The following is a 15,505-nucleotide window of genomic DNA, read 5'->3' on the forward strand; positions in this document are numbered from 1 at the left end:
GGTTTTTCAGCAGTAACTGAAACGCCCCCCCCTCTGCTGTTGACTGTGGTTGATGTATAGTGTTAGGACATAGTTCCAATGTGTAGGCTTATTGGGTTTCAATTCAAATTTCCTTAGTTTTATTAAGGATTACCGGTATCAAACTTCGTTGACATTCTACCCAACAAACTGAGACAGCAAGGAAGACAGCTGTATTTCAGCATTACTAATGTGCGTTCCTGTGATTCTGTGAAGCCCAACATAAACAGAATTAAGAAAGCGAGTGATACAGAAGTCGCTATAAAATACAGCTCCACTCCTTTTTATTTCCTTGAACAAATCTCTGTGAAACTTTGAACTATAGCCCGTGGATGTTTTGTCCAATTGCATTGGTACTGGTTGGGGAAGCGCCACCTTCCTTTCCCAGGTGACTGGTTCCCCTGAGAACAGGCCCCTCAGTGCCCCACCGACAGTGTGTGGAGTTTCTCAGTCACTGGTCTCCCTGGCTCCCCTGTGGGGCCTGGAGTCCAGGCTGAACTCGCAGCAGCTCAAGTGCTCGAGGGGACAGACGCACAAGGCGAGGAGCCGGCTGGGCTTCGATTGTTGCACCCCCTCCCAGGCAGGAAGAGATCCCCTAACTGCCATCCTCGGGTTCTGATGTCGCTGTTTGCCCAGTTCGCTTCCTCCCACCCTCGTCAGCCTCAAGTCCATGTCCGCTCTTGCGAACTGAAGACCAGTCACTCTCTGAGCATCCGGAGGTCTCTGCTGGGTCCCAGCACCTCTGTGTTATTGGGCCGCTGCCTCAGGAGCAGCTCCGTCACTTCCACAGGCACATATACATCAGCCTCTAGACTGTCCCCCGTTTCCTGGGAGGGGCGGGGGGGACCGCAGCAGAGCCCGGCACAGCTCCGTCCCACTCACTGTCTCTTCTGTCTGTTCCCTTCCAGTATTTCTGTATTGCTTCCCTGCAATTTCCCTCCTTGGGCTCTTTCCGCAGATCAACACTTTCTGCATCTATCTCCTGGAACAGATCGACATGCTGTTTTTCGGAGGTTCTGGTAAGTCGTGCACTCTCCTCTTCCTGTGCGGGAGTCTAGAGTTAGATACGGGCACAGTAGCCTCGGGCTGGAATGAGAGCCTGGACACCTAGTTTTCCTTTGTCCTGAGGCTTAAACTGCTCCATGTTGGCTCTGTCAGGGGGATGAGGGACCCCTCGGGACTCATTCAGCCAAATTGAAAGGGGCCCACCTTGCTTGGTAAAGACAAGCAAAGGAATGGAAGAGTAGTTTCTCCGAGTTGTGGAAAAGGTTTGGGGCCCTTCTGGCCATTCTTTGGAAAAACCATGTGCCAGAAAGTGTGTTAAAGAGTGTGAGCGGATTAAGTGTGCGTTTGACCATGTCTGGGAGTGTACGTGAACGTGGGCGTGTGAATGTGACATTGTGTGTGTGTTCTGTGTGCACCTGTGCAGACAGGTGGCCTGTGCCCCTACAGCTTCACTGGGACTCGGCCTGGCGGTTGAAATTCAGGCCCCAGGGGCTGACAGCGCACCTGAGGCTTACATGGAGGCTTCACAGATCACTCACCTTTAACACCGACTCTCCTCTAAGTGGAAGGGAAGACGCTGACCTCATAGGGCTGCTGTGAGGAAGAAGTGAAATCATGTTCATAAAACACTGGAGCATCGTGGGTGATCAGTTACATTACCGCCTGTCACACGCATGCACATGCATGCACACACGCGCACACACACGTGCACACTCATGCACAGGCACACACATGCACACGCACACACACACCTCCACAGGGACACGCTCGTTCTGTCTCTGTCGCGGTTGCTCTCTCCCTCTCCCTCCTCTCTCCTTACCTGTCTGTCTCTCTCTCCCTCCCCATCTGCGTCTGTCTCTGTCTCTCCCTTTCTTCTGTCGAGTCCCTACCCAGGACCTTCATCTTGACCAGGCGGCTTTCAGCTGTGAGCAGGAGGTCCCCCTGCCTCCACGGCGGCACGTCCCCCAGCCTCCTTTCTCACTGCTTCCCTCCTGAGTTCTGAGCCTGATGGCCGGTCTCTTTCGTAGACGGATGGTGGCCAGTGCTCGTTGACTGGCCCCCTGATGGCCGGTCTCTTTCGTACACAGATGGTGGCCAGTGCTCGTTGACTGGCCCCCTGATGGCCGGTCTCTCGTACACGGATGGTGGCCAGTGCTCGTTGACTGGCCCCCTGATGGCCGGTCTCTCGTACACAGATGGTGGCCAGTGCTCGTTGACTGGCCCCCTGATGGCCGGTCTCTTTCGTAGACGGATGGTGGCCAGTGCTCGTTGACTGGCCCCCTGATGGCCGGACTCTTTCGTAGACTGATGGTGGCCAGTGCTCGTTGACTGGCCCCCTGATGGCCGGTCTCTCGTACACGGATGGTGGCCAGTGCTCGTTGACTGGCCCCCTGATGGCCGGTCTCTCGTACACGGATGGTGGCCAGTGCTCGTTGACTGGCCCCCTGATGGCCGGTCTCTCGTACACGGATGGTGGCCAGTGCTCGTTGACTGGCCCCCTGATGGCCGGTCTCTCGTACACGGATGGTGGCCAGTGCTCGTTGACTGGCCCCCTGATGGCCGGTCTCTTTCGTACACGGATGGTGGCCAGTGCTCGTTGACTGGCCCCCTGATGGCCGGTCTCTTGTACACGGATGGTGGCCAGTGCTCGTTGACTGGCCCCCTGGACGCATCCTTTGCCCGTCAGCAGGCGTTTCGTGGTTGAACGCTGCAGCCTTCTCTCACGCTTGCAGCGTTTACTGGTTGTGGGGGCTGCCAGTCCAGGAAGGCACTGTCGCTGTTTGTGTTTCAGCCGTTTCTGGGATGACATCGGCCGTTTGCAGCGTGGCCCGGAGTGCCACCACCGCCGCTGTGCTCCACGCACTCTGCTTCAGCGCCGTGAAGGTAGGTGAGAGGACAGGCCCTCGCCTTTCTCCTCGCTCCCATTACGTTGACCGACAGTCCCGGGAAACGTGTTTTCTCCAGGTGTAAGGGAGATGGAGCCTGAGCACGTCGGGTAGCACCCGGCGGGGAGGCCTCAGTGGTGTTAGAAGAGGCATTCAGATGCCTGATCTGCCCGGCACAAAGCCCACCTGCCCTGGCCGCCCCCTGCTGGCGTCTGTCTGGCACAGTCCACTGATGACACTGGGAGGGCTTCTGCTACACATGGTGGTCAGTGGGACCTTGGCTTTACCGCCACCTCCTTCCGATCTACCGTTCAGAGGACAGGAAGGGGACAGAGGAGCATAAGGCTGTGTGGACAGGCAGAGACCCGGAGGCTGTGAGGGCAGTGGAACCTGAGCGCCTAGCAGACAGATGGGCTGTGGGCTGAAGCCCTGCCGTCCGCAAGGGAAGGCTCGACGACACGAAACAGGATAGGCATCGACTGCAGGGAAGCAAAAAGCACATCAGCAGGGAATATAACTCACTCGTTTGCCTGGCTCCTCTGTCAGTTGTGTTCGGTATTCGTAACACCTGAATTCTAGTTCCCTCGAAAATGGGCGAAGGGGGGAGGCGAAGTGTGTGTGTTGGGAGGTCATAGTCCTGTCTTTCATATTAGAAAGTAAGCAAATAATATCTGAAATTGAAAAAAATAAAGAAATAAAACATGTATGTTATTGAAAATCTGGAGGTAACAGCAAGGAAGAGCTGCTGAAAGGCACTGCCGCCAGGGGGCAGGTGTGGGGCAGGGGTGTGTGGCAGAGGGCCCTGCTGTTCCTTAGGGGGCAGGTGCGGGCAGAGGGCCCTGCTGTTCCTTAGGGGCGGGCAGGTGCGGGCAGAGGGCTCTGCTGTTCCTTGGGGGGCAGGTGCGGGCAGAGGGCCCTGCTGTTCCTTAGGGGGGGGGCAGGTGCGGGCAGAGGGCCCTGCTGTTCCTTGGGGGGCAGGTGTGGGCAGAGGGCCCTGCTGTTCCTTGGGGGGCAGGTGCGGGCAGAGGGCCCTGCTGTTCCTTAGGGGGAGAGATGCGGGCAGAGGGCCCTGCTGTTCCTTAGGGGGGCAGGTGCGGGCAGAGGGCCCTGCTGTTCCTTGGGGGGCAGGTGCGGGCAGAGGGCCCTGCTGTTCCTTAGGGGGCAGGTGCGGGCAGAGGGCCCTGCTGTTCCTTAGGGGGAGAGATGCGGGCAGAGGGCCCTGCTGTTCCTTGGGGGGCAGGTGCGGGCAGAGGGCCCTGCTGTTCCTTAGGGGGGCAGGTGCGGGCAGAGGGCCCTGCTGTTCCTTGGGGGGCAGGTGCGGGCAGAGGGCCCTGCTGTTCCTTAGGGGGGGGGAGGTGTGGGCAGAGGGCCCTGCTGTTCCTTAGGGGGGGGAGGTGCGGGCAGAGGGCCCTGCTGTTCCTTAGGGGGGCAGGTGCGGGCAGAGGGCCCTGCTGTTCCTTAGGGGGGCAGGTGCGGGCAGAGGGCCCTGCTGTTCCTTAGGGGGGCAGGTGCGGGCAGAGGGCCCTGCTGTTCCTTAGGGGGCAGGTGCGGGCAGAGGGCCCTGCTGTTCCTTGGGGGGCAGGTGCGGGCAGAGGGCCCTGCTGTTCGCTGCCAGGCTGTTGCTGGAGTGAGTGCCACACAATCAGAAAACAGCAGCACACATGATGTCGTCGGGGTATCTGTGATCTGTAAAAAAATCAGTTAATTAGTATTATACAGATTTCTTGACTCTGTGGACGCACGCATTTAATGTTTTAAACCACAGATACTTCTTGGATAAAATAAAAACTAAATGCAAAAGAGTAACTAAAAGTAATATATGTTCCAAAGGGTTTTAAATATATATCATATGACATTTCTTAACTAAGTTTTAAAAAATATTAACTTAAAATCTTATTAAACTCGTCAGCACCAGTGGCAAAAGCATAATAGTCTGTCCCTCTTCGTGAAATAGAAGGAATTCAGCATTATCATCGCCCAGTGGTTGAGTGACCTGTGGCTGTGGATGGCAGAATCCCCTCCCTCTCTCCTCCACCCCTTCCGGAGAGGTCTTTTCTTTCAGGTCAGAGAAAAGCAGCAGAGAAGGAAGCCTCCTTTCCTGAGGCACGAGGGTGACTTGTGTGCTGTGGTCGCTCAGTTTGTTGCCACATTTATACCGTCGAGTAGAACAATTTCATGATTAGAAGTTGTATCTGGTGTTCTTTCTTTCGAACCACAGGAGCCCAGGTGGTTCATCCAGGAAAGGTACTTGGACAGGTATTTTCTGAGTTCTTGCCCTTCTGAGGTCCTCTTTCCATTTGCAGCCTTTTGGTCAAGTGCTGCCTGTAGAATGTGGGGGTCGCGCGCTTTTTACTTGCAGGGCGTTTCCTATATCGCCCTGTTGTGTTCCAGTGTTTGCTTGTTTGTTTATACATTTATTTTTCATTCATTTTTTTTAAAGTCTGGTTTATTGACCAGGCTTTAGTTTGTATACATTTTGGGATGTAGAGTTTGGCTGAGTTTTGATAAGTGTGTGTACTTGTGCAATCAACGCCACCGTCAAGTTACAGAACATTTCCTCCAACTCAGAGGTCCCCGTGTCCCTGTGTGGTGAGGTCTTCACCTGCCCCAGCCTCTGGGCACCACTGACCTGATTTGTATGCTTATTGCTTCTGAAAAATCAATTTTATACCATAACATTCACAGTTGAATACACACTTGGATGAGCTCTGATGGGTGTACATGGTCAGATAAGCACCATCGCGGTCATGATAGAGAACAGTCTGCCACCCCAAATTTCTCTTCATGCTTCTGTTCCGTCAGTTCTCTACCCATGTCCAGGTTTCTGCAGCCACCGATCTGCTCTCTATCATCAGTCAAGCACGTGGGGGAGGTGGTAAGAAAATTAACCTACAAAAATGAGACAGAAGGTTGGCTATCTGTGCAGGACCCATCAAATTATGGACACTGTTGAATGCAAGGCCAAAAAAATATGGTTTTGATACAGTGGGCATGTTTCCATGACAGAAACTTAGAGGAAAGGAAGTGACCAGCTCTAGGGTGTTGAGCGTCATGGACAAGCTTAGAGCCCCAGTGATGGAAACAAAGACACTGAAAAGTCTCACCAACTGACTTCCCGAGTCCCTCACGAGTGATCAGACCAGAACCCACTTTCTGACTGTCGGCCGTGTTCTCTGAGCTGTCTCTCTGCGAAGTCCCATCTGCTTACTCAGCCCTTGACTTGTGTGGACCTTTGTCTCATGTCTCCTGCTTCTCAGCAGACAAGATGCATTTGATAGTGAAGGATAGTTCATGTATAATAGAGTCATGGCTGAACCTGTGGAAGACAGAGTATTCTCCCATTCTCAGGAGTCTCTCCTTTCATGGGACTTCTTAGGCTAATTTCCACAGGAGAGTTATAGGCTCTGAAAAGCCTGACACGTGCTGAGGGCTCATTATTGCCAGTTCAAATATTATCAAAACTAATGTACACTCCTGGGATTGTTAAATGACTTTTTCTTACAAAATCCTTAGGGGGTTTTGGGAACCCTTGAGGAATCTGGTCTTTAATAAGGCAGAGTGTTTGGGTTCTTACCTAGTAGGGGGATAGGTGCTTTTCATTTCCTCACCTCCCTGAGTCTGACCCCCTCCTCAGATCAGACGATGCTAATGGATGATCGCTTTCCCCCCGACCGAGGTCAGCAGGGCCTCTGATGCCCAGACAGTACGACAGGCAGCCCCAACCAACTGATCGGAGCTGGGCCAAGAGATAAGGTCAGTTTTTCACCCTAGGTTGAGCCTAGTTTATTTGATTTCCGTCTGTCTTGGCGTTCCCTAGGTGTAAGGGACTGTTGGGTCAGAGTAAGTGGATTCCACGTTGAGAGCACAGTGCCAGCTGTGATGGGAATGGACCCTCGGAGGCTCGGGGTTTACTTAAGGGTTGAAACACGCTTTTTACCAGGTGGAGCTGGGGTACTTGGGAAGGTTTACTGCATCCCGGGAGGTGCCGACTTCCCTTGCTCAGCGAGAAATAATATGGCTTGTTGTTACAGATTCTTAATGTTCTGCCTGTATTTTGAAACATCTTTTGGTAAAAATGGAGCCATTTGCATTTCTCCCTCCTCACTCATAAGTTCAGAGGTTCCTAATGGTCTCAGATGGACCCTCCGCTCTCAGAGCTGCACCTGTTTAGTGCTGTGAATTGAATGAATGAGGTGAGCACATTCGCAGGGGAATCCTTAGGAAAAAAGGAAAGCTCACGTCTTCAACCCGACACACTTACCCGGAGCTGCGGTTCTGCCTCCTGTTTAACGATGTCTTTGTTTATGCCTTTTATGCTTAGTCTCTGCCTTGGTGGAATTGGCTTTTCCTTTCATCTCTGCGCTGTGATGGATTGATGGGCCCCTGTGATTTCAGCGAGTCAGCTGCCTTGCTGGAGATGCAGTTCTCTCTATGAGCCTGATGTCTATGTATGTCCTTTATTTTTATTACTCTCACTTGACAGAGACAGATTGAGGGGCTGGGAGTTAGTTTTGCTCTCTGGAATATTAATTAGGGGAAAACCTGATTCGTCTTCTAATTCCATATTCTCTTTGACTCATCCAAGACAGTAGCGAGTGGCATCCAAATGGACCCCCTTGTTGACTTAAATATTTGACAGTGATGTAAAGGAACAACCGGAATATTTGCTCCCCGGAGAAATGTCTCAGGAGTTAATTAGCTGCGTTTTCTATATGTCCGTGGTTCCTAGTTCTTATCATCCCTTACAAAGAGATTCTGTCTTACTGATGGCAGGGGGATCCAGAGGTTAAAGCACATTATTATAATTTAGTGTTTCCCAAGCTTCATTAACAACTGCTTGTGGGAGAGCTTCCCCCATGTTCTTCTAGGTCCTGCAGGATGGCATTTCCCCTGCATTCAGGATTTAAAATCTAATTGCAGATATAAAACAAACTCATCGCTCTAGGATAGTTTTAGCACTGACATGAACCTGAGGTGTCCAACCCTTCATTTTATTTTTGAAAGTGAGGAAATGGGGTCCAGAGAGATTAAGTGGCTCACTCAGCACCACACAGCACAGATCCCAGATCTTGCGTCGTCTCAGTCTTCGTCCTGTGCCGTCCTCCTTCAGACTCTTGAAGTGTAAATGTGTTTTCTAACTGTAAGAACAATCCACAGGCATAGAAGATGCCTCCCAGATCTATGCCCTTTAAATTTAAAGTAATTTCCCAAGTGTTTTCTCACTTGCCCTTTATTACAGCTCTGTGTTTCATATAGAAGATAATAGCATTTCTGCATTCCAGAGGCGAATGGCAAGCAGGGAGGCATACGTTACTTGCCTAAGGGCACATGGCTAAAACACATTGTTTTTTCTATTGTGAAATGGATTAGTAATACCTAATGTTGTCAGAATAAGTAAAATTATATTGATAATGTATATACAGTGTCTAGCTCAAGGGTCTAGCTTAAGTGGTGTGGTGGGCAGAATTCTAAAGTCACTCCAAGACTCTAGCCCCCTGGTGTGCCCATCCTCTGTAATTTCTGCCCCTTAAGTGTGGGCAGGACCTGTGAGTATGATGGAATGCCAGTCCTGTGATTAGGTTCCATTGTCTGGCAAAGGTGAAGGGATTCTGCTGATGTAATTAAGGTCCCTAATCAGTTGACTCAGTTCATCAGAAGGGGTGGGATCTGGATGAGTCTGACCTAATCAGACAAGTCCTTGAGAGAGAGCCTGGAGGTCAGTGACAGAGGACGCAGCAGAGACCCTCCCCTGTGGCCCTGAAGACGTACACTGCCATGTGGTGAACTGTCTCTGGAGAGGACACTGGTCAAGGACCTGAGGGTGGCCTCTCAGAGTGGGAGTGGACCCCAGCAGATAGCCAGCCAGAAAATGGGGACTTCAGTCCTATAGCTGCAAGGAATTGAATTCTGCCGACCACGAGTGAGCCTGGAAGAGGTCCCCAGCCTGAGGTAAGATCACAGCCTGGCCAACACTAAGATTGTAGCCGTGTGAGACCTTGAGCAGAGGTCTCCTGACCCACAGCCCTGTGAGATCATACATTTGTGTTGTTCAAGCCGCTAAGCTTGTGGTAATTTGTACACCGAAGTAGAAAACAGATACTCATGGTGACGATTATTAGCATCAGTCGTTGATGGTTATGATGATGATGCCCATGATGGTGATATTGTCAATAGTAATACATTTGAAAAGAAAACCCAAGTTTTAATGTACTTTTATTATACTAGACTTTGATTGTATTCGATGGCTGGAATCGTGCTTTTCTACATGCCAGGGAGTGGGCATCCCGCATCTTTTATCTGTGAACCGCTAGAGAGGAAGCTATTGCGAGTGGGAGGAAGGGAGGAGGTACTTGTGTCGCATTTCCCTTCCTAGAAAGTTCAAGTTTCCTGCTCCCCCACCTGCCGCTGTCCCCACCGTTCAGCCTAACCTGGACAGTCACTGAGAATATGTGCAGAGTGGTGAGTGAAGTCACCGCTCAGTCCCCGGGAACGATTATTGCGGTGGTTGTTTGTGCATGTTTTCGCCATGCCCAGTTTCCCCAGGAGACCCTCAGAGGTACAGGCTGGTTTATACAGGCGTCTCTTTCTGTCCTGTGAGAAGCCCTGGGTCTGTTATATAAAAGGTGTTCTTTAAACTTTGGGGTTGAATAAATACACGTAACTGAGACAGAGGCTGTGACAAGGAAAGTAACTGTCAGAGTTTTCAAAAAGTATACGTGTGTGTATGTGTGAGTGAGTGTGTGTATTTACCCCTATTTATCTGCGTTGATAAAGATCGGTTAGGACAAATGGTACCTGTCAGTCTCTCTTGCTAGCCAATGATCTCATTTTCTTTCAGTACCTATTCCTAAATGTAAAATATTGTTAAAATCATAAACACAGGAAGTTTTTCACCAAAATGATAAAGAATACGAAATAAGGAAAATCTCCTTTTAGTAAACAGGAAGTCTGACCTGGCACATTTGTTAAGGTGATTATCCGTTCATTTACTGAGCACCTAGTGACTATCTACTGCGAATTCGACTTGGGGCTGGGCACCGGGGCCCCTCTGGGTGTCCAGGGCCTGGGAGGGCTGAGCATGGGGTGTGGGAGCAGCCCTGAGTGTGCCTAGTGCCGATCACATGATGACCCAGGACACGTGTGAAACATGAGCAGATACAAGGTTCAAGGACAGGGAGACGTCTGATTGACTGAATTTCTGGAACTTTAGGACCATCTTTTTACTTAAAGATGAGACTCGTTGTAAACAGACCAAGAAATAGGACTTACATGAGAGTCAAAGTGATAAGATCTGGTTCTTATTTTAGGAGGTGTGAACCCTTGGATCTCAGAGATGCCCTTGTTTTTAATGGGCTAAGAAAGATCTTTTCCTTTTTCCTTAGAAAGTGTGTGACTCTGATGTGAAGGGCATAGTGACGTGAGAATTGGCTCTGTTTGCATTTACTTTATAACCAAACCGTCAGTTCATCTGCAGACCCATAAATTCCAGTGTAGATGTGTCTGAAATTTCTAAGGGGAAAAAAAAAAAATGCTGCAACTAAGATTCCCTTTAGAGAGCACTTTTATTCAAAGCTGAACTTCCCTGTGCATTTTCATCAGAAGATCCCCCATCTGAAATCTACCACAGAGTTGCAGGACTATATGACAATTTTATTTCTACCTCATAAAAATCTTTCAAAACCTGTGGGAGCCTTATGAAGCCAGAGCTCATCAATCTGTATCATTTCCAGCCCAGGGGCCCATGGGACCATCTCAGAGCACTCGGGATGCTCACACTGAAGGGACTGTCTCGTGGCTCACACTTCATTGCCGGTGGGCGATAGGTTCTTTAAAACCTGTCTCCCTCCAGGATCTGTATGTGTGTGTGTTGTGTGCATGTGTGTGTATGTGAGTGTAATAAAGAAATTATATATATAAAATAAAATTTAAGATTAATATGTATATGTTTAAAATATAGAAATTTATTTTTTAAAATCTACTAGAAATGTCAGTCACTACCTCCTCTCATTCCCTCTGCTTCTCTTTGTAGAAAGGAAACTGTTGGAATTCTGCACCAAATCTCTGATAAATACACAGGGCATGTGATGCTTTTCTTTCAAAAGCCCTCTTCTCCCTCAAATGCCAGTATTTCCTACTCTACCTCCAAGTGAAAATTCAAACGAAAGCATCCTCAGATGCAATTTTTTCTTCCCGTATCTCTGGCTCCTTTAGAAGCTTGGCCTCTCGGTGCTCCCGACGCCTTAGCCCCAGCGTCTCAGTGTTGCTCTTTCATGGTTTCGCACTGTGCAGGGCGGCCCTGGAGGCAGATGCCCAACTGAACAGCCCAGAGAGTGACCCTGAGAGGAAGGAGAAAGGAATAAAATGGGGTTCCCCCACCCCAAGTCTTAATTCTGTGAAATAATCATGAGTAGCGCCTTCTTGGACTCGATTTGTTTCCTGAGTTGTGTGTGGGGGTGAGTTGTGGAGCTGTTCAAACTGCAATATGCAATAAAAGCCAAGAGGAGCTCTCCGCAAGCTTCTCTTCCTTCCTTCCCCAGCAAGCTTATGCCTTAACTCCCTAAGGGAAATATCTAGGTTTTAAAATGATTTGGGAAAAGGAAATGCTCATGTTTTCCGAGTTGTAACTTATTAAATCATTAATGTCGGTAAGTTCTTCCCTGAATTGCATGCCGATTCCACTGTGGATGCTGAAGCATCTTTTCTTCTGTTTGATCTTCAGAGGGGACGGCACCCAGCTGCCTCCCTTCCCAGAGCAGAAAGTTGTGAGGTGATCCAACCGTACAGGTCATTTCCCGTCAGTGTATTTTTTCCAAGCCTATTTCCCACTCTTACCTCTCCCTATAAACGTCACAGCTCTTTAAGAGCTGCACTGGTAAAATGGCACACAGCCGTGCCCGTCCGCAGCAGGACCGGGCCCGTGGCCGAGGGCGGGTTCGCGCAGCCTTGAAGCATCTCGCCCTTCGGAGACTTGGGTGGCTCCCCACGTTCGCTCCCGGTCACCTTGGCAGCCCCACTCCTTACTGGCCCCTCCACGAGGCCGCCCCTGGGCTCCTCCCGGCGCACTGCTCCCTCTGGGCTGATCTCTGCCTCGCGTTACATCGGACACCGAGGCAGGCAGTTACCTGGACAGGTGTCTAACACTGTTCACCCGGAGATGAACAGTTGAACGAAATGGCCTGTTAGGCTGGAAACTTCTGATTTACAGTGATTATCCGAAACATACCAACTCACTGCCTGGAAGGTGCGAGATGTCCGCATATTTGGCACAGTTAGCTGCACACACACGTTTAGGGTCCTGGAGTGCACGGAGCACGAACTGCGGGCTGGGTCCTGTCCCACCGTCTTGAGTCTCCTCCACTCCCCCCGTCTTCTTGCTCGATCAGTAATTTGAAAGGATTAGGCGAACTCAGCCATGAGATTTCTTTCAAATCTAAAATCTTTCCTGAAAATGACGTGGTTTTGCAAAGTCATCACTTGGCATGTGAAAGAACAACTCATTGATTCCAAGAAGTCTTTCCCATGCTTGCTTCCTTGAGGAATTGCCTCCTATTTTCTACATAAATAACTGTATTTGTTAAAAAAAAAAAAAATGGTTTGAGCTTGAGGGTGTTTCCAGTAGACAAGCTGGGAAATCCAGGTGGTCAAAGCTCTGGTCAGCGCGTTATTTCTGAGGCAGTTATGTGGAGGTGGGAGGTGAGGCTGGGAAGCGAGCAGACCGTGCCTGGAGTGTGGACGGCCGCCCTTGGCCCACCCTTCTTCCTGGAGGGACGGGTGTGTCATTCTAGCTTCTCTTTGCTTTCGCGTTGCTGAGGGTATGTGCGCGCCTTCTGTCCTGCCTCCCCGCCACCCCGCTTTCATTCTCGGCTGACAGTTTACCCTGAGGCTACTGGCTCTGCTGAAGCGGAGTCGCATGTGGAAAGATGAACACTTAAATAATAAATGAGAATGACCCCGACAAGATCCGTCCGTTCATTTTGTGCAGCTTGGGGTAATAACACTCCTCGGCAAGCTCAGAGTCACGATTGCTAAAGATTTCCTGTACCCTTTCTGTCTGGCGCAGAAACAAAAGAATATAAAGAATCTAGAAAAATCATGCTCCCCCTTCCTCTTAGCGAGGGACCATTCTTGAAGTCGATTCTGATTCTTTCAGGAAATGTGAATTCACGGCAATCCTTAGTCCCCTCAGCTGTCTGCTGTGGTCTGAGTGTTTGCCCCCCTCCCGTTCATATGTGGACCTCCTAACTGCAGAGGTGATGGCATTAGGAGGTGCGGCCTTTGGGCAGTGATCAGGTGAGAGAATGGAGCCCACGTGATTGGGGTTCGTGTTCTTGCCCCTTCCGCCGCGTGAGGATGTGAGGACACTGAAAAGACAGCCACCGATGCACCAGAAAGCTGGGTCTCCCCAGACACCCACTCTGCTGGCACCTTAACTTGGACTTCCAGCCTCCAGTCCTAGGCCAGAGCCACGCTTCTAACTCCTGCCCTGCCCTGGGGTGGACCCGCCTTCTGTGTGCTCGCGGACACCTAAACACAGTGACCCGTGCTGACACCCCTCTTCGGGTGCCCTGTAAAGTAAGGGACAGTCACTCAGATCCTGTGCACTGGTTCTGCACATATTGATTAAACGCCTGTCAGGGCCCTGCCTCCAGGAGCTGCTCACGTCCACTGGGTAATACAGACGAGTCCCTGCTGTCCGTGGGCTCCACCCCGGAGGGTCAGGTGTTAATCAAACAGTCGCTCATGCAGACATGTCATCGCAGGCGGAGATGAATGCTGGACGGCGTCACTCACTCTAACTCCACGTGCTGACTGGATATTCTTACCTCCTGTTCCTTTTTCTAGATAAGCAGGGTAGTCCCTCAGGACCGTGAGGTTAGCTGTGCACTTGTATTTGCATTAAAGAGATTTACTTAGGTAGAGAGTAGATGAGAGGAGAATTAGGGGAGGGGTAGTGGGCAAATAAGAGTAAGTAAGCAATTATTTAAATATATTTAGTCTGGCTTCATTTTACTGTGTGTGAAGACCATCCATCAAGGGTACTTTCTCTTTTTCAGCTAATGAAAACTAACACTGACATACTGCTCTGCAGTGTACAGGGCTGTTTCAAGTCTTGTTAAGTCATTAAGGCGATTCTTCAAGAAGGTCATTGTCACCTTTCTATGGAAGGGGAAGCCGAGCCACTGAGCAGTGAAGCGCCTTCCACAGAATCGCTCATTCCAGGAACGATGAGCCAGGAGTCAGCTCCTGCCAACGCTTGGTCCCTGACCTTTTCTCCATGTCATGCAGCGACAATTATTTCCAGGGTCGAGGCTACTAAATCCTCATAGTGGTTTTTCCCAGCCGCTTGCATGTTTATGGGCTTCACAAATTCTGAATTAAATACTCAGCTTAGGCAAGCACAGAGGAGTCAATGGAAGGAAATAGGATTTAGCAGGTTTTTCTCTTTTCTCATATTTTATCTTACACCAGCCAAGTATGAAATGAAAGGAGAGAAGCCAGCCCTGGGTGGTGGCAGAGCAGGGGTGAAGGGGTGTTCGTGAAGGGTGAGGGTCAGCTCCATCCTGCCACAAGCACTGACCCGAGCTTGCCCTTTCCAGAGCCCTGCAGGGGAGCAACCCTGCTCTCCTGCGTGTCTTCCATGCGGGGCTCCACTTAAAAGCCACTCTCTTGACTCACTTGAGCCTCTGCTTCCTGCCCTGAGGGTGCCTGGCCCCGAGCCCCTCACTCTCACGTCACTTGTCAGTTTCTCCCGTGCTCTTCCTCTCCCAAGACCCCGGGTCTGCCTCCCTCACAGGTGCGCTCCTTGGTGCCTGGCACATAGCAGGGGCCAGTAAGTCTTCCTGGGAAGTCAGGGAGATAGTACCAGGTAGGTGGGTTTCTTACACTGGTCGTTGCAGCGTGGGTAGGAGTTCACCAGGCAGAGTGGAGTAGATAGGACGAGTAGAAGAGCCCTCTGTGCAGAGGAAACCCTGTTGGCGAAGGCGGGGGGACAGAAAGCAAGGTGTCTTCGTGGTTTTGTGGCTGTGCATATCCTGAGTGAGTAACGGGGCTGGCGCTGGGCGAGGGCCGGGTGCTGGTGAGCTTAGGCAGCTTCCTGTGGAGTAGGTTTTATTAGGTAGTCAGCGAGGAGTCAGGGAAAGTGCGAGCGGAGGGCGGTAATGTGAGTGATTCGCCGTTGCCGAGAGCAGGGCCACTCTGGTTGCGTGGAGGACCCTCCCGGGGCTGTGGAGCGGGGTGGGGGGTGGACATGGGCTGGGCATGTTGCCTCTGAAGCAGTTAGCAGCCCTGGGCGAAGGCAGTGGGAACCCTCCCAGTGGGATACAAGGAAAGGAAGGGACAGAAGGGAGGGGTAGTGACAGGCTATCAGCGACGTGTGAGGACCACCCCACGGCCCCGCGAGGGAGCTGGTCACAGGCTCCCGGGCGTCCCTCGGCAGGGCTGGTGGCAGCAGGGTGCATCTGGGGCCAGACTCCCCCGGCTCTCTAGCTACAGGCTCGGTGGCCTCAGTGGCCTTCCAGATGCTGCTCTCGGGACCCTAGACCCTCCTGTGGGGGAGAAAGGAGACGCATTTTAATTTCCAACTCAGCGAGGCTGGT

The 15,505-nt window shown here is 51.0% G+C and overlaps 1 protein-coding gene across 1 annotated transcript in view; it reads left to right on the forward strand.

The window, feature by feature from the left end:
• PCNX2 (pecanex 2) overlaps positions 1 to 15,505 on the forward strand; it is a 194,302-nt gene that overhangs the window by 57,359 nt on the left and 121,438 nt on the right. The window contains exons 14-15 of the mRNA XM_016195999.2: positions 927 to 1,037; positions 2,816 to 2,907. Of these exons, the coding sequence (XP_016051485.2) occupies positions 927 to 1,037; positions 2,816 to 2,907 (203 nt within the window). The remainder of the gene's footprint in view (positions 1 to 926; positions 1,038 to 2,815; positions 2,908 to 15,505) is intronic.

The sequence above is a fragment of the Miniopterus natalensis genome, chromosome 21, assembly GCF_054644295.1.
Source record: "Miniopterus natalensis isolate mMinNat1 chromosome 21, mMinNat1.hap1, whole genome shotgun sequence".
In the NCBI taxonomy this organism is placed as follows: Eukaryota; Metazoa; Chordata; class Mammalia; order Chiroptera; family Miniopteridae; genus Miniopterus; species Miniopterus natalensis.